The sequence below is a fragment of the Leopardus geoffroyi genome, chromosome C3 (assembly GCF_018350155.1).
Source record: "Leopardus geoffroyi isolate Oge1 chromosome C3, O.geoffroyi_Oge1_pat1.0, whole genome shotgun sequence".
NCBI lineage: Eukaryota > Metazoa > Chordata > Mammalia > Carnivora > Felidae > Leopardus > Leopardus geoffroyi.
The window spans coordinates 131,139,394-131,157,518 of NC_059338.1; the positions used below are offsets into that span (position 1 = coordinate 131,139,394).

The 18,125-nt window shown below is 37.2% G+C and overlaps 1 protein-coding gene across 4 annotated transcripts in view; it reads right to left on the minus strand.

The window, feature by feature from the left end:
* Window positions 1–18,125, minus strand: part of TERF1 (telomeric repeat binding factor 1) — a 34,311-nt gene continuing 16,186 nt past the window's right edge. For 2 of the 4 annotated variants that reach the window (XM_045454917.1, XM_045454919.1), the window contains 5 exons: window positions 17,174–17,283; window positions 13,692–13,754; window positions 12,083–12,174; window positions 5,526–5,629; window positions 1–1,138 (listed from right to left, as the gene is read on the minus strand). In XM_045454917.1, the coding sequence (XP_045310873.1) occupies window positions 962–1,138; window positions 5,526–5,629; window positions 12,083–12,174; window positions 13,692–13,754; window positions 17,174–17,283 (546 nt within the window). In that variant the 3' untranslated portion in view covers window positions 1–961. The remainder of the gene's footprint in view (window positions 1,139–5,525; window positions 5,630–12,082; window positions 12,175–13,691; window positions 13,755–17,173; window positions 17,284–18,125) is intronic. The other 2 variants (XM_045454921.1, XM_045454918.1) reach the window with 2 other exon arrangements.

An 18,125-nucleotide genomic window follows, 5' to 3' on the forward strand; every position in this document is an offset into this window, starting at 1 on the left:
TAATGTATGCAACTTTAATAAGAAATGAAATACAGATTACAAAATACTCCCATTTAATTTTGTACACCAATACTTCAATATTTTCACTCATTAAATAAAGCACATGTGACTCCAAATATCAAACAATGCTCTTGGTTTATGACTAAATCCTCTAAAGAATAAAAGGTTGGTGAGAACTTAAAATTGTTAAGGTATAATGACATTGTTTATTTAGCATTTAACACAGACATCAAATAATCATGGTTAATACCAATTTAAGCATTTACAGAATACTACTTAGGCCCAATACTGATGTATTAAATGAAAATATCATAGAAACTGGTATTTATGGGACCATATTATAAAGCAGATTTTTTTAACACTGAAACAAAGTTAAATGTACCTAAATGAGACATGAAGCTATTCTTGGTAATAGTACAAATTTTGTTGTATGGATATTAGTATTTTTAAGTTTTCTCCCTTATATGAAACTACTGTAAGGAAAATTTAAGTATATTACAAGTCATGGATTGCTTCGTACGTTCTATAAATAAGCATATTAGTAACTAATATATTAAGGCCATAAATCAAGTCTTAGAGAAACTTTACTTTTATGTGTGTTACCAAGGTGAAGTCAGCCTACAGACGCAGAATAGGTTAACAGGAATACATTTTTTCTCTTACCAGGTTTTCATGGTTTTTTTTTTTTTTTGGCGGGGGGACAGGATTTGGGGATAAGATTATTGAAAGCACCAGGGTTCAACAAATTTACATTTTTTCAAAGGAAAAATATTCTTTAAGAATGCAATGATGGCATAGAATTTTACTCTTATAGCATCAATCTTCAGATTAAAGTGACACTGTAATCATACTGTAAAGCTTTAGATAAGAATTTTAAGACACATCAGTGACCACCGGTTTCAAACAAAATGCCGTGATCAAACTATTTAACTGCCCTTTTACCAAGCTTTTACAAACACGTTCAGTCTTCACTGTCTGAGCAAATTAGTTTTAGCTTCTTCATAGTCCTCCATCTGTCTTTTAACATGACGCCTGTTCGGTTGTTGAATTTATAATGTAATAGTATTTTAGACCAGTTTCCCTCTCCGTATTTCCTCACACCAGATCTCAGATTCTTGTCTTCTTCCCAGAGCCATGCCTTATGATAAAATATAGAACAGTTATTCACAGAAATAAAATTCTTTAAAAAACTAAAGAACATACTATAAATCCAACTGTTTTTAATTAAAATTATATTAAAGTTTCTTTTTTTTTCCTTAATGTTTATTTTTGAGAGAGAGAGAGAGAGAGAGAGACAGTGTGAGTAGATGAAGGACAGAGAGACAGAGGGAGACACAGAATCCGAAGCAGGCTCCAGGCTCTGAACACAGAGTCCGACATGGGGCTTGAACTCACGAACCACAAGATCATGACTGGAGCCAAAGTCGGACGCTTAACCAACTGAGCCACCCAGGCACCCCAGTATTAAAGTTTCTAAAGGAGGAAGAATTTGCATGTACATTTCTTAGATTTCTGTAACAGCTTATAAGCTGTGGATCCATTTCACAGACAACAGAAGGTATACAAAATTTTACATAACATTTCAGAGGCTACTTAGACTCCCCTTTAAAATATCTATCATGGGGCGCCTGGGTGGGTCAGTTGGTTAAGCGTCCAACTTCGGCCCAGGTCATGATCTCACAGCTTGTGAGTTCAAGCCCCGCATTGGGCTCTGTGCTGACAGCTCAGAGCCTGGAACTGCTTCAGGTTCTGTGTTTCCCTCTCTCTCTGCCCCTCCCCTGCTCACGCTCTCTCTCACAAAAAAAAAATAAGTGTGGAAAAAAAAATCTATCACTTTTACAATCCCCAAGTTAAGAATTTCCGTTATGTAAGAAGTTGCTACAGTTTTGTTCAGTTTTTTAAGTTTATTTTTATTTATTTTGAGAAACAGGGAGCAAGCGGGGGAGGGGCAGAGAGAGAGAGGGAGACAGAATCCTAAGGAGGCTCCGTGCTGTCAGCGCAGAGCCCAGTGTAGGGCTTGAACTCACAAACCGTGAGATTATGACCTGAGCCAAAATCAAGAGTTGGATGCTCAACTGACTGAGCCACCCAGGCACTCCAGTTTTGTTTGGTTTTAAAAAGTATGGGGGTGCTTGGACGGCTCAGTAAGTTAAGCTTTGGACTTCAGCTCAGGTCATGATCTCGCGGATCATGAGTTCGAGCCCCGTGTGGGGCTCTGTGCTGACAGCTCAGAGCCTGGAGCCTGCTTGGGATTCTGTGTTTCTCTCTCTCTCTGCCCCTCCCACTCATGTGTGCACTCCTTCTCTCAAAAATAAAAAAATAAACATTAAAAAAATAAAGAAAAAAAAAAAAGTAGTCATTGGTTTATGCAAATTTCAGATATACACCACAGTTTTCTTGTTCTAAGCTGAGCTAATTACTTTTAATAGAATGCACAGATGTACCTGATACAACACAAAAGCTCAGATCTCTTAAAAAATAAATTAATATTCTCTGCCTGAATCCCCTTTAGGTTTCTGGGTACAAATTTAAACAGTATTTTCCAGTGGATCACATACAGCAGAGGTTAGCAAGCTACTGCCAAACTCCAGCCTTAGGCTGTTTGCACTGACCAGAAGCTAACAATGATTTTTACATTTCAAAATAAGGTTTTTAAAGAAGAAAAAAATATGTGACAGAAACAGTATATGGCCCATAAAGCCTATTAAAATATTCACTACCTGGCCCTTGCAGAGTTTGCCAACCTCTCACCTAGAAGTTAGTTACAATTTTGTCATGTGAAGGTTAACCTCAGTTTTTAACATTAAGTATTTAATTTTTTCTTCTTGAAAAAGAGTAACTTTAATTTGATGCATTATTACTCTGTGATTGTTTATGCCTTCTTTTGTTTGATCTGAATGTTTGGAATCTTGCAAACTTAATTTCATCTATGATTTAAAGGCAAGGGTCTTGCAAAACATCATATGGAACATGTGATCATACAGCAAATAATAACATCATCTTTAAAAGTTTAAAGAGGCCCACTCCTACTTTCTATAAAAGGAGTTGATGCCACAATTGGCTTCACGGTGTCAGAACAAAAAGAAAACACAAGGGCAGTACAATTTCATTTGAGTCTACTCTTTCGTTTACTCTTTTTCTATATCTGACTTCTTAGATTCCATTCATAATATCATATAATAAACAAAGAGTTTAAGATGACATTTTGGGACATAAAAAATCTGTATTCCTTGTGCTTTTCTGTCTTTTGCTTTCTTTTTTTTAAGTTTATTTAATTATTTTGGGGGGGGGAACACATGTGCGCATGAGCATGAGTGGGTGAGGGGCGGATGGAGAGGGAGTGAGAGAATCTGAAGCAGGCTCCACAGAGTGTGGAGCCCGATGTGGGGCTTGAACCCATGAAACTGTTGAGATAATGACCTAAACCAAAGTTGGATGCTCAAACGAGTCACTGAGGCGCCCCTGCTTTCCTTGAAATATTATACATAGAATCAATAAAAAAAATGATAACAACCCTGGTCAAGCCCATAACCCGCAAAATATAAAGAGCATATAACAAATTAAAACACACCATTTTCTCTCCTATGGTTAAAAATGTTTTATGTAACTTATATTTGAAAATCGTATTGTCATTTTTAATGTCTTTCAGAAGAAAAAACCAATGCTCTATAATGCCTTAAAATGATACTATTTATAGTACCAAAAGCCCCCAGTTACAGTAATTCCCATTACATACCATCTCTGGGGAAAAAAGTCTTTGTTGTTGAAAGACATTTACTTTTACTCTTTAATAGAATAAATTTACAAAAGGAAGTCTCTTTTTAACCTGTGACGATGGGGCACCTAGGTGGCTCAGTTGAGGGTAGGCATCCAACTCTTCATTTCAGCTCAGGTCATGATCTCATGGTCACGAGATCAAAGAGATCGAGGAGATCAAGCCCCAAGTGGGGCTCTGTGCTGGGTGTGGAGCTGGCTTAAGATTCTCTCTCTCTCCTTTCCTTCTGCCCCTCCCCTGCTTGTGCACATGTGCATTCTCTCTCTCTCTCTCTCTCTCAAAAACCCATAAAACTGTGATGAGGCAGGCAGAAATACCTTTGTCTGTTTCACAGACAAATGCAGCAAGGAGAATCTGTCCAATCAGGTACAGACTACTGCAATAAAATTTTTTAAAGAATGAAAATGTTACCACAAAATAAGATGAAATCTGTCACTCAACTGAAAAAAATTGTCCCACCAAAAAGCCAACAGTGGAAAGCTAAAAATAAAATGAGGTACTTGTGATAGCCAAAGAATTCTTTTTTGGCAATAGTAAACAGTGACAGACAATACCATCTATGTTCTATTATTTAAATTATGTAGTTGATAACCCGTGTTTTTTTAAAATACCAAAAAAAGAAAAAAACTTTTTTTTTTTATATATATCTATAAATAACATGTACAATCTCATTTGGAATTGTTGCCAGAAGAACTACAGGGAAAGGTCAATTAAAAGCATGAGGCAGGGGTGCCTGGGTGGCTCAGGTGGTTAAGCGTCTGACTTTGGCCTAGGTCATGCATGATCTTGCCATTCCCGAGTTCGAGCCCAGCCTTGGGCTCTGTGCTGACAGCTCAGAGCCTGGAGCCTATTTCGGATTCTGTGTCCATCTGTCTGTCTGTCTGTCTCTCTGTCCCCCCCTCCCCTGCTCATACTCTGTCTCTCTCAAAAATAAACATTAAAAAAAAAAAAAATGAGGCAGATGGGCACCTGGTGGCTCAGCTGGTTAAGCGTCTGACTCTTGGTTTCAGCGCAGGTTGTGACCTCGTGGTTCATGGGATCAAGCCCCGAGTGGGGCTCTGTGCTGGCAGTGGGGAGCCTGCTCGGGATTCTCCCTTCCATTCTCTCTTCCCCTCCCCAGCTTGTGCTCACTTTCTCAAAATAAATTAATTAAAAAAAAAAAATGTATGAGGCTGAGACTTCTAGTTCTGGGACATATAAAAAGCTTGGAAAGATCACTCCAGTTCTCAAAAGAAAAAAACTAAACTGAAAGTCAACGACTCTTTGTAGATCCAGTAGAGAATTAACACCAACAGGCAAAGTGCTAACATAAAAACTAGAAAAACAAAAAGGGCGATATAGAGAATCACAGCTTATCAGGAAAAGAAGCTCACAGCTAGAGCCAGTACTGATAGAAACACGTAACTATGATGGGTGAAGTGATGGAGACTCACTGTGGACAAGTTTGAATTAAAAAACTCCAGGTGCCCACAACTCCAACTCATCTCCAGCCAACTCCAGCCCCCTCTAGAGGAAATAAAAGCTGAGAAGCACATTGGATGGTTTTAGCCCGGGACACAACTCAGTCAACGAATTAGAAAAGTCACAAAACTATAGAATACTTCCCCTCCTCCTGCATCTCACCATGGTATCTGGGCTCCTGTAAAACAACTGCCTCGGCTGGAAAAGCTGCTTCAAATTCTTACTAGGGAGTCTCTAGGGAAAACCAAAGACAGGAAGGGAGACAAAAATAAGGAAATATAATGAATACCTGTTTTTTCCTAGATCGACGTTTTCTGGAAATTACTGGCTGACTGTTCAAAATGTGTCTTCTCTTGCTTTCAGTGGTTTGTCTGTTTTTTTCCTTTCCTCTACCTAAATGTAGAAATATAGTCATCAAAAACTGTGTCATATTAAAATAAAAAAGGGGATTATATTTTTAAAGGTTACCATGAAATTCCTATCTAGTATTTAGCTATTTTAAATAAAAGAATTCTGGCTGTTTAATTTTTTCCCCTTTGAATCTGGAAGCAGCACGGTACAATGCAAAGATCAGTTCCCGAAAATCATAGGGGGTATTGAATGCTGATGCTGATTCTTTTATATGTCTTTAAACAAGTTATTTTACCTCCCAGAACCATTTCTCATCATCTGCTAAAAAAAAAAAAAAAAAAAATTGAGTAATGTTTATCTTACAGGATTGTTGAAATTTACTTAGGATAATGCTTAAGGAATATCTGACCTAGTGTAAGAATTGTAACCCTTCCCCATTCCTTCTTTTTTACATATAGTCAGTTTAGTAAGACAAAAATAAATGTACATGTTACTGAAAAGAAATAGAACTTAACTATTGAAAGAAAACTGTTTATGTAAAAACACTGAAAATCTCTACAAATAAAGAGTTTAGCAGGATGGTTGGATATAAGATCATTAAACAAAGCTCAATAGTATTTCTGTTTATTAGCAACAGTTAAAATACTTAATTAAAATAAGCAAAAGATAATATATGCAATAGTAACAAAAAATACAATATTCTTATAAATAAATCTAGCAAAAGTAGTCAAGATCTGTATGTATATAGTAAATTATAAAGCTTTACTATGTATGTGTATATATATACACTACACATTATAAGAAAATATATGAGACAATCTAAATAGAGAAATATGCTGCATAGGAAGACTTCATATAATTAATATAGTCTATAACTAAAGTCTATAATTAACACTAATATATAATAACTGTGTCCATTTTTTCCAAAAGTATCTATTGTTTACAATGGAATTTCATCTTTTAAAATATTTTTTATTAAAACATTTTTTTCTAATATTTATTTTTGAAGGAGAGAGAGAGAGAGCGAGCGAGCGAGTGGGAGAGGGGCAGAGAGACAGAGAGGGAGACACAGAACCCGAAGCAGGCTCCAGGCTCTGAGCTGTCAGCACAGAGCCTGACATGGGGCTTGAACTCATGAACTGTGAGATCATGACCTGAGCCGGAGTCTGATGTTTAACTGACTGAGCCACCCAGGTGCCCCTAAAATATTTTTTTCTCGTTTACTTATTTATTTTGAGAGAGAGAGCATGCGAGCCTGCGTGAACAAGGGAGTGGCAGGGAGAGAGAATCCTCACTGTCAACACAGGGCCTGATGCATGGCTCCACCTCACAAACCATGAGATCATGCCCTGAGCTGAAATCAATAGTCAGATGCTTAACCACCCAGGTGCCCCTACAATGCAACTTCAAATAAAAATTTTAACAGAGTGTTTTGTAGAACTTAACAAGATTATTCTAAAATTATATGTGTTATGAGAAGTAGTCCGCCAATGGTCCTGAGCATCCCTTCAGTTTTTGCTGAATGTACAAGGCTTCTTTGTTTCCTGATACGAAGCAGTTTGGTAGTCAAATAGGCACCTAAGTAGGTCAAAGGAACCACAGCCTGAGCACCACATAACTACTCTTTCCTGCAGGGGTGTTTGGGCTGGGAGGGGGGTGGGGGGAAGCTAGCTTGTTTGCTATCATGTTTTGCTGCTTATTCAAAAAGTGCTAGGCCCTTGGCATCAAGTTCCTCAGTTACCATACAACCCATTGCCTGCACAGTGTCTATCTGGGGCCATTACACTGTCTATGGGACTTGGGATAAAGGAATCAGCACAACTATGTGGACGCCATGCTATTTGCTGTGCTATAACAAACTGTTTTGCTCTGACTTGTTAGGTCTTATTGTCTACTTGTGGCACCTGCAGAATCCTCTATGAAGCTGGGTTTTTTCCTGACAACATAGAAGACCAAAACACCGAAAACAGTCAAAGTATTTCTGTAAGATGAAGGGAACTGCTCTATCACATAAGGAGTTATTATAAAACTACAGTAATTGGTACAATATGGTATTGTTGCAGGAACAGACCGTATATGCTAGTCAGGCTCCAACCAGGAAAATGGAAAACACACTAGTTATGAACAGAGATTTTCCTATTGCAAATTGTTTAAACAGGTGCTAGAGGACTATAAAAACAAAAAGGAAATTAATAAATTAGCAGAGATCAATAACTAAATTAATCATTACAGTTGGAGGTCTCAGTATTCTCTTTCAGAAACTGGTGGAACAAGTAGGCAAAAATAAGCATACCCAAATCGGAACAGCACTATGAACCAACTTGACCTAACTGACATTTTACAACACTCCATTCAACAACAGAATTCACATTCTTCTCAAGTGTACATCAACACTCACCAAGACAGACCATATTATGCACCATAAAACAAATAACTTAAAAAAAGAAAGAAATCCTACAAAGTATTTTCTCAGTCCCGAACAGAATTAAATTGGGAAGCAATAAGAGAAAGATTATCTGGAATACCTTTCAATATTTGGAAATTAAACAAAGAACTTGTAAATAGGCCGTAAGTCAAAGAAAAAGTCTTAAGGGAAATGAAAAAATATTTTGAACTAAATGAAAAAACAACATCTCAAAATCTGTGGGATAAAACTAAAGCAGTAATTAAAGGGGAATTTATAGTATTAAGTGCAAATATTAAAAAAGATCTGTGAATCTAGAAATAAAAGGCAACTCATATACAAAGCGGGGAGAAAGTCAGGTTGGCATCAGACTTGTCCACAGCAGCCCTCACAAAGTAAAAAAATAATGAATTGATATCCATAAAGTTATAAAGAAAACTATTTCCAAAGAATATTACATTTAGCCAAATTTCCCTTTAAGCAAAAAACACTACACAATCAAGATATAGCATAGATCCCTATGTCAATGGCATTGCACTAACAATGTATGGGGACAGATGGTAACTACCCCTAGGGTGAGCATAGCATAATGCGTGGAGTTGTTATAATAACTATGCTCTATACATGAAACTAATGTAACATTCTGTGTCAACTATATTTCAATTAAAAAAAAGAGTTCCTCCTAGAGGGGAGGCCAACAGAGCAAAGTAGAGCTGAGAGACACAGAGGAAGCAGGTCTGATGAAAATGCTTGAGGAGCAGGATCCAGCCACACCTGAAGGCGATGTATATCTGAACTTAGAAGTATCATGAGCAAGTAAATTCCCTTTCTCATCCCAAAATGAAAAAAGAAGAGACATTCTCAGTGATGTAAATCTTTAGAAATTATAACACCTATAATCCCATCTTTAAAAAACCATAGCCAAGGGGTGCCTGGGTGGCTCAGCCAGTTGAGCATCTGACTTCAGCTCAGGTCATGATCTCACAGTTTGTGGGTCCAAGCCCTGCATAGGGCTCTGTGCTGACAACTCAGAACCTGGAGCCTGCTTCGGATTCTGTGTCTCCCTCTCTCTTTGTTCTTCCCCCACTCACGCTCTGTCTCTGTCTCTCTCTCTCCCTCAAAAATAAATAAAGATTAAAAAACCATAGCCAAACAAGAGTTAAGGAATGGGGACATCATGGTCAAAGGGTCAGTAGTAAGCAATAAATCAATTTAAATACAGATTAAACTACTTTGGGAATTATGGCTAGAAAAGAATGCTACAAACCTTGAACATATGAAATGAAACTAAGAAAAACTGGGTAACTGGGGGAGATCTTTTTTTTTTTTTTTTTGCTAATCTCACCCTTTTTAAATAAAAATCAATCAACAGTCTAAAGTTTAAATCTATGATTACAGAGGCAACCTGACCCAACCTCTCGAAGCAGTTCATATTCTTTATCCTTCATTTTGGAGGAATCATATAGATTACTGATATACTTCTTACATAAAGTCAGTGAATTTTTCAGTTTCATTCTTTAGAAACTAAATGTAAATAAATTAAAAAAAATTTTTTTAATGTTTATTTATTTTTCCAGAGAGAGATTGACAGAGTGTGAGCAGGGAAGGGGCAGAGAGAGAGGAAGACACAGAATCTGAAGCAGGCTCCAGGCTCTGAGCTGTCAGCACAGAGCCTGACGAGGGGCTCAAACCCATGAACTATGAGATCACGACCTGAACCGAAGTCAGACATTCAACCAACTGAGCCACCCAGGTGCCCCTGAAACTAAATGTAAATATATTTTAAAGTAACATGTAACTTGATCACATTTTTCTAAATTTTTATTTGGCTATCCTTCCACTGAAGTAGTCTAGTCCGGCAATTAAAGGTATGGGCTATTCAGTCAGAATGTCTAATTTCACCTGTCTGGCTCAGTTGGTAAGAACATGAAACTCTTGATCTTGGCAACATGAGTTCAAGCCCCACATTGGGCACAGAGTTTACTTAAAAAAAAGAACGTCTAATTTCAAATTCTATTTCTGTTCACTGTTTCTGTGACCACGTGCAATTTACTTAATCTCTTTTTGTATCAGCTTCCCCACCTGTAAAATGGGGATGATAAAAAAAAAAAAAGCACTTGTAAGACTGCTGAGAATTAAATGAGTTTACATACAGAAAGCTTTTAACTCAAATACTAATCATCACCTCACTGAATGCTGGTAAGTTTTTTCTGCACAGAAAGAATTTAGGGGATTTTTTTTCTTTCAAGTTTTCTGAATCACTTGATTTTTTACAAGTACATGGCAGTTTTACAAATCTGAAAAAAAAAATTTTTTAAAAAGGTGTTTTAAAAATTTTTGAAAAAAACTGTTTAGCACAAACAAAACTAATATCCTCTAACTGTGAAGAGAGGATACTGCATGCCTTTTAACCAAACTGGAAGGTTAAAAAAAAAAAATGTGTATGTATGTATGTATTACTAATGTAACAAAAAGTCAAGAAATGTACAAAAACTCACAAGATCTTCCAGGCTCAACATCCACAGTCACTGTCAAACCACTCTGCAATGAGGTTATTTATTTATAGTTCTCAGAGTTTAGCCACTGATCAACTATTTAGAATGTAAAAAAGTATATGTTTCCATTTCTTTGAGTTTTGTATTATGAAATTAAAAGTCCAGAATCCCAAATTATTTTAGTTTATAATTGATTCCTATTTTGCAGCAATAGATGCAGAACAATTTTGGAACAACATGAAGCAAGTATTTCTTTGAGTTTAACTTTGCCATCTTTAAAATGAGGATGATAATAGTATCTATGAATGTAAACATTTCAGAGCTGCAATGTACAAATATCAATGAATACCAGCCCTGTCATCAGCCATCAGCTATGAATAAATTTATCCATTTAGTACCTACTGCAGCCCCACTCTGTCCCTGGCATCAAGCTGGCACATCTACTAGTGTTATATGGATCAGTAAACAATACTGTGCAGCAACAGTTTAAATATCCTTGCATTCATTCATACAGTACCCAGAACATAGTGTAGGTTCAATAAACATTTGCTGAATGAATATATACCAAGAAGAAACTTACAATCAAATTGTAATTTAAATAATTATGGACTGCTTTCAAGATTTTTTGATTCTTGTTGCTTGTTTTTTAAATCCAGCGATGCCTGTTTTGAGTATAAATTCTAAATGCAATGAAGAGGGTAGCTAGATTCTACAGTCAATCCTCATTATTCCTGGGTTCTGTAATTGTGAATTCACCTCCCTACTAATTACCTGTAACTCAAAAATCAATACGTAGAGTGCTTTTGTGGTCACTGCAGAACAACAAAAAATTTAACTCCCCTGAAGTGTACGTTCCTAGCTGAGGTTAAGCAAGGTGAAGCTCTGTCTTTCATGTTTTAGCTCTGTTATAAATAATTGTCTTTTTTACACTCTATTTAATGCTACATTTTGTGTTTTTGGGTAATTTTGCTGTTTAAAAATGGCTCCCAAAAGCATTGTGGAAGTGCTGTCTAGAGTTCCTAAGTGCAAGAAGACTGTAATGTTCCCAAAAGAAAAAATATGTGTATTAGGTAAGCTTCATCCAGGCATGAATTACGGTGCTACTGGCCGTGAGTTCAAGGTTAATGCATTAACATTATATATTAAAGTGTCTTTAAACAGAAACATATAAACACACTGAAGAAGGTTATATATTTACCAGGTAACAAAACTGTGGTGACAAGAAGCTCAAAAGAATCTGGTCTTGTAATTCCCCTGTAATGGTTCAGTATTCACTAATCATGGTGACTTCATAGAACATAACTACCATGATCACAACTATACGTTTCAGGTAAGTAACTACCTCAAGTTCCTGAATAAAGTTAAGGTAGAAAAGCAGTGTACCAGCATAGCAAAATTAAACTAGGCAATCAGAACGGTTAACTTTCTAAATTAATCACTAACTTTTTAAATTAACTCTATGAGGTTATGACATCTAATCCTCTGTTTCAGTTTTCTGAAGTGTGTCTGTGTGCTGTGGTGGGAAGGTCAAAGGCTGGATCACTTTCAAGGACACCTCAATTCTCCACTTCTAAAAACTGTAATAAGAGTACTCACTTTGAAGAGTTTCCACTCTTTCCTCTTTCTTATTAAAATCTTGCTGTCGGCTTCTGTGTTTCCATTTAGATAGAAAGAGATTCTTGTGAGACCTAAATTAAACATAAAAGCATAGAAAAGCTATAAAAAGGGTAGATGATTGGTCTTAACCTCTGTTCTAGGACCTTCTACTTTGGCCTTTTTCCTCTGGTGCTCTCCTTGCTGAGTGCCCCATCTTAACCTTGGCCTCTTAAGATTTTTGTTGTCTTTACTTCCCTCTCTTCCCATCACTTATTTCTTCCATCTCATCTACTTAGAACTCTAGATTCTTTTGGCCTTCTAATTAGATGAAGAAAAAAAAAAAAAACACCTCAGACTATCAGCTATGAACTTTCATTCTTTCCCATGCCTTTTAAGTTTATTTCCCAAAAGAGAAATTCCAAAATTCCTTTACACATAATGGCAGGTATCACTTATCTTTATAGCTTCCAAAGAGAGCTTTTCTGACAGGAAGGCTGGAAATACAGAATGTGGCAAAAATATTTTGACAACCCTGCAAAGTTGTTATTATTTCAGTTTTATAAAGGAGCTAGTTTAGATGAAAAAAGTAGCTCATCTAAGCCTAGGAAATGATTTTATCACCACCTAAAATCTCTATTTTTACCCCGCAACCTGCTAATCCTTTCTCTCCCTTCCAGAACTTTCTATTGTGCTCTCTGGAATGCTGTTTTCAATCTCTTCACCAGTTCCCCCACCTCTCCCCATTGTCTAAAAACTAGCTCCCTCTTAGGGAGGGCTCTGGTACCCCAAGGCCCTCCAGACTGGGCTGGCTCCTAAAGGGCTAGGAGGCAGCCTTTTGGTGCCCAGCCTCCTGGCTGCAACAAAGCTGGGGAGCAGGCCTGCTTAAGTAGAGCAGGGTTAATCTTCTTCCTTCTATGACCCCAGGGTCCCAGAGATGGGTCTCTATACTTTTCATTTCCTAATGAATGCCTGCTTCCATAGAAACCTTAGCCCTTGCAGTTCAGGCCACTGACGCGTACCACCTGCTACCATTCTTCAGGATCATTCACTATCCTTGTAAGCACTTCCCATCATTAACAGATCTTTCTCTACCCCCAACTGATGCCTTTATCATGTTATTTCAGTGTTCACATCCCAAATGCTCCATCTCTGAAATCATTCATGTAGACTTTCTGCTCTCTGAATATGTTAGATTGTCTGTTACGAAATTTCTAGTAAATTAAACACACATTTTCAAGTAATTTCATAAAATCAGAATTTGGGATATTCATCAGAAATGTAATCAACCCCCTAGCAACAGATCCTTGTTTCTGGGCCAGAATAAGAGTTTGTTAAACATCTGCTTTAAGTTCAAGCACTCCCTATATGTGTCTACCAAAAATGGCCTTGTGGAAACAATGTGTGACAACCCAGGATCCCAGAGGCAGGTCTCTATAGTTTTGAATTTCAAGACATGTCAGGGTCTTGAATATCTGTTGAGGTAAGCAGGCACCTGCAATATTCTCTAAATCACACCATTTATATGACAGTTATAACATATTTAGGTCTGCATGAAGTGCCTCAATCAAAGATTTTAAAGACAGAGAAGAAAAATGTCAATTTACTTCACCTCAAGAAAGATACTGTACCCTCTGAGGATTCAGTTCCAGCAGACTTTTTGTCAGTAGTAACACTTTAAAAGAAAATTTGTAAGAATATAAACAAAAGAAACTTTTCACAAGGATAATACTATATAATCAAGTCATACTTCAATTTATACAAAATATCTTTGAAAAGAAACCCTGGTAACATTAGGACACACAGATAGTCCATTACAACATGGATAATTTCTGCCCAGATATGAGACCAGATAGATACTAAATCAAGCTTTCATAAACATACGTCAAGCAAAGTTAATGTACTCCAGCATTCATGTCACTTTCAAAAACTCTCCCATGGATCCTTATCTCCATGAATGCAAGTATAATTTCTCGCCCTCCCCATGAGTCTCCAACTGAACTTTTTAACAAATTCATCTCTTTTGCTGAAGTTAAACTTAAGCTTCCACAAAAAAAGCATGACCATTTACATACCTCTGTGTCTTCACTGGAACTGTTCTTTTCTCCTAAAATGACACTTCCTCCTCAACCAACTGTAAAAATCCTAACTATCCTTCAAGGCCCTGCTCAATGCTCACCCCTCCTTGAAGCTACCCATCTCAACTTCTTTAGCATTTAAGTCTATCTATAAATTTTAACAACAAACTAGGTACTGTTCGTGTTTCATGTCTGTACTTTTCAATGCCTTGAAATAGTTTATAAGCTTTATCAAAGCAAAGTTGGCATCTACCATTGATAACATGAAGGCTTCATCTTTTGTCTGATTTCACAATCACACTTTTGATTCTATCCTTGTTCACTTATGTTCTGCTAACTTTTGTCCTCATATTGATAAATCTGATGTTTTACTTGTTCTGATCCTATTTGCTTCTAGAATGGTTTTGATAATTGCTTGGTTCTTGATCTTTATTTTATCCCTAGTTTTAGTTTTGCTCCCCATGTTTAGTGAATTGCAAGTTCAAACGTATGCCTCGTAATGAACTAAATACCAAGGATACAAGGCTAACTAAGAACCTTTAAAGGATCCTCAATCTGCTGAGAAATACAGAAAAGTAAATAGGTATGTTACTATCCAAGATAAGTCCTTTTACAGAGATATGACTCAATGCTGTGGGAGCACAGAAGTGACAACTGATCCAGAGATCAGGTGATGTTTTGAGCTAGAACTAGAATGGCAAGTTAAGGGCATGCCTTGGAGAGAACAGAAAGAAGGGAATTCAAAATTAAAGCAAGAGACCAGGCATGAAAAAGCTTGTCATATTTGAGGGTCAGGACTAAGTTCTGTGTTGCTAGAAAGTACCATGTATGTGGGCAGGGAGAGGTTAATGCTTAAGGGTAAGGTTGTATGTGAAGAAAACAGAAAGTGGGGGGATGTAAGGCTTTGCAAGCCATGGCAATAAATTCTAACTAGAAAACAGAAAGCCAAAAGAGAGTATTAAGCTGGAAAGTGATTTAAACAGATTTATTTTTATGGGATGCTAACTCTAGAAATCATGTCAAGGATGGATTTGTATGGTACAAAGCTAAGTAATAACCTAGGACACAAGTGATAAACAATATATTAAAGAAGCATGGAGATGGGATTCATAACACTTGGGGAGTTAACTGGATGTATGAGGAGAGTCAGGGTACAGAGACAGATGAGAATATCAAGAGTTCTGTTTACACACAATGATTAGACTGTCTTGTGTAAGAGGACATTTGAAATAAGTGGATAGTACTATACGAGAAGAAATGTATTCATCACCTGCATAAATCACGGCAAGTTTTAATTTTATTTTAAAGCAGCACTAGCCTGAGCAAGAAGGCTAGGCCACCGGAATGTATTGGGTCTCAGTATTATCACTAAACTGTGATATACTAAACAAAATAAAATAAATGAGCCAATAAAAATGAAAGACCTAGGGGGCACCTGGGTGGCTCAGTCGGTTGAGCGCCGGACTTCGGCTCAGGTCACGATCTCATGGTTTGTGGGTTTGAGCTCCACATCAAGCTCTGTGCTGACAGCTTAGAGCCTGGAGTTTGCTTCAGATTCTGTGTCTCCCTCTCTCTGCCCCTCCCTTGCTTGTGCTCACTCTCTTGGGCTAAAATAAACATTAAAAAATTAAAAAAAAAAAGAAAGATCTACTTCTTAAAATGGATCTTAGAAAATCATAAGACTAATAGAGTTTTTAGGGAGATGAACCAGTAAGGGAGCAGATCACATTAATAGGTAGGGAGAAGCAGGTACTATAAGACAACTAAGCTTAGTCCTGAGGTCTGTCCAACTTGAACCCCAATCCCCATCTCTAAATAAGTAGTTAAGATGAGGAACCTGCAGCATTCGAGTGATGGCCAGCCCCCCACCCACTACCCCCCCGCCAAAACGAGAGACACTACATCCGTTGCAAAATACATCCATCTGGAGACCACATGACTATCTGGCCATGGGTTAAGGGTGGAAGAATAGAGGGAATGGACCATAAGTTCAACAGAAAAGAACTTTATCATGGTAGAGTGTATCTTCTTCAATAAGGTTAGTTCCTAAAGCCAAGACAAAAGGTAAAAATTACCCTTGAAAATCTCTAAAACATAATTTTGGAGACTGAACTTGTCTTTCAATACAGTAGTCCCCCTCATCTGTAGTTTCGCTTTGCACAGTTTCAGTTACCCCCGATCAATTGTATCTGGGAGCAGATGATCGTCCTCCTGAGGATCTTATCAGCCGAACACTACATCACAGTGTCTGCGTCATTCCCCTCACTTCACCTCATCACCTACGCATTTCATCAGCTCACATCGTCACTAGAAGGGGAAGTACAGTACATGAAGATGTTTTGAGACCACATTCACATAACTTCTGTTTCAGTAGATTATTGTGGTTCATGTCTCACTGTATTTAATTTATAAACTAAGCTTTATCATAGGTATGTATGTATAGATAAAAACATAGCATATTTAGGGTTTGGTACTTTCTGTAGTTTCAGGCCTCCACTGGGGGGTCTTAGAACACATTCCCATGGATAAGGGGGATTACTATGTGTAGGACTAACATAGCCTATTTCCCTCCCGCGTTGGAGCAAATCCCAATTTCTTCAGTTGAGCACCAGATGAAGTGGTTAGCTTAAGGTTAAAGATGTAGGAACGGTATCTTAAAATACTAGAATAATCCTCAGGATAGTGAGTCACATGATGAAGGCATGTGGGATCTGAGAACTAAGGGGTGCAGATGATTCAAGTTTCCAACTTCAACACTGTTCCAGAGCACACGTTGCCTGAGAATGGTAAATGGTATTACTCATACCATTTAAACTGTACTATTTCCGTTTAACACATATAACAATGTACATAAAACATGAAGTAACTGTACAGTACTTCAAATATCCAAATGTTAACAATCAGTAAAACATACCCTCTATAATAATAATTTTTGTTAAAAATGGCTCACTAGCAACACTTTCACATAAAGATATTGTATCCATGAGACAAAAAATATATTAATGAATTTACAAACCTTTTTCCTACATCCAAATTAGCTTCAGTTTCCATTTCAATACTGTTACCATCAGGTTTCTCTTGAGAAGTTGTTCTTGTTCTTTTACTTTCCACTACTTTTGCTGCTGCCTTAAAAAATGGGGTTGTGAAAGAGGAAGGAATCCATGAAGCCATTTTGAACAAAGAGCATTAAAATTAAGCCTTCTAATTCCTTGACAGTCATAACCAAAGTATCTGTTGACAGGTCAATAAAGGGACTGCGCTGTATTTTTCTCCAGGAAGTATGATATCAATAGCAGCTGCATTAGTTACCTGCTTGGTTTTTAAGCCTTATGGAGAAGGTCTTTCCTTGTACATGTGTTTCATATATAAAATGCTTGCTAGGCAATATTAAGATAAAGGGTTACTTAAAAAAATAAATAAATAAAAGTTCCAGATATTTTAAGACAAAACCCCCTTACTCATTGCTCCACTGAGGATAAAATGTTACAAAAAAAATTTTTTAGGGGCGCCTGGGTGGCGCAGTCGGTTAAGCGTCTGACTTCAGCCAGGTCACGATCTCGCGGTCCGTGAGTTCGAACCCTGCGTCAGGCTCTGGGCTGATGGCTCAGAGCCTGGAGCCTGTTTCTGATTCTGTGTCTCCCTCTCTCTCTGCCCCTCCCCCGTTCATGCTCTGTCTCTCTCTGTCCCCAAAATAAATAAACGTTGGAAAAAAAAAAATTTTTTTTAAAGGCCTTTCTTCAGTCCAATTTTACTTTTTACAAAAAAATGCAAAAATTTTCTTTAACCTATTTTTCCCAACTTTTTATTTTGAAAAATTTGCCCAACTCTTATTTTAAAAAATTTAAAAAATACTGCGAAGATCACCGATAAACTCTTGAGATTCACTAATTGTAACATTTTGCCATTCTTCTACAAAATCACTAAATAAAATTCCAATTAGTTTTTAAGGATTTCTATTCCAAGTATTC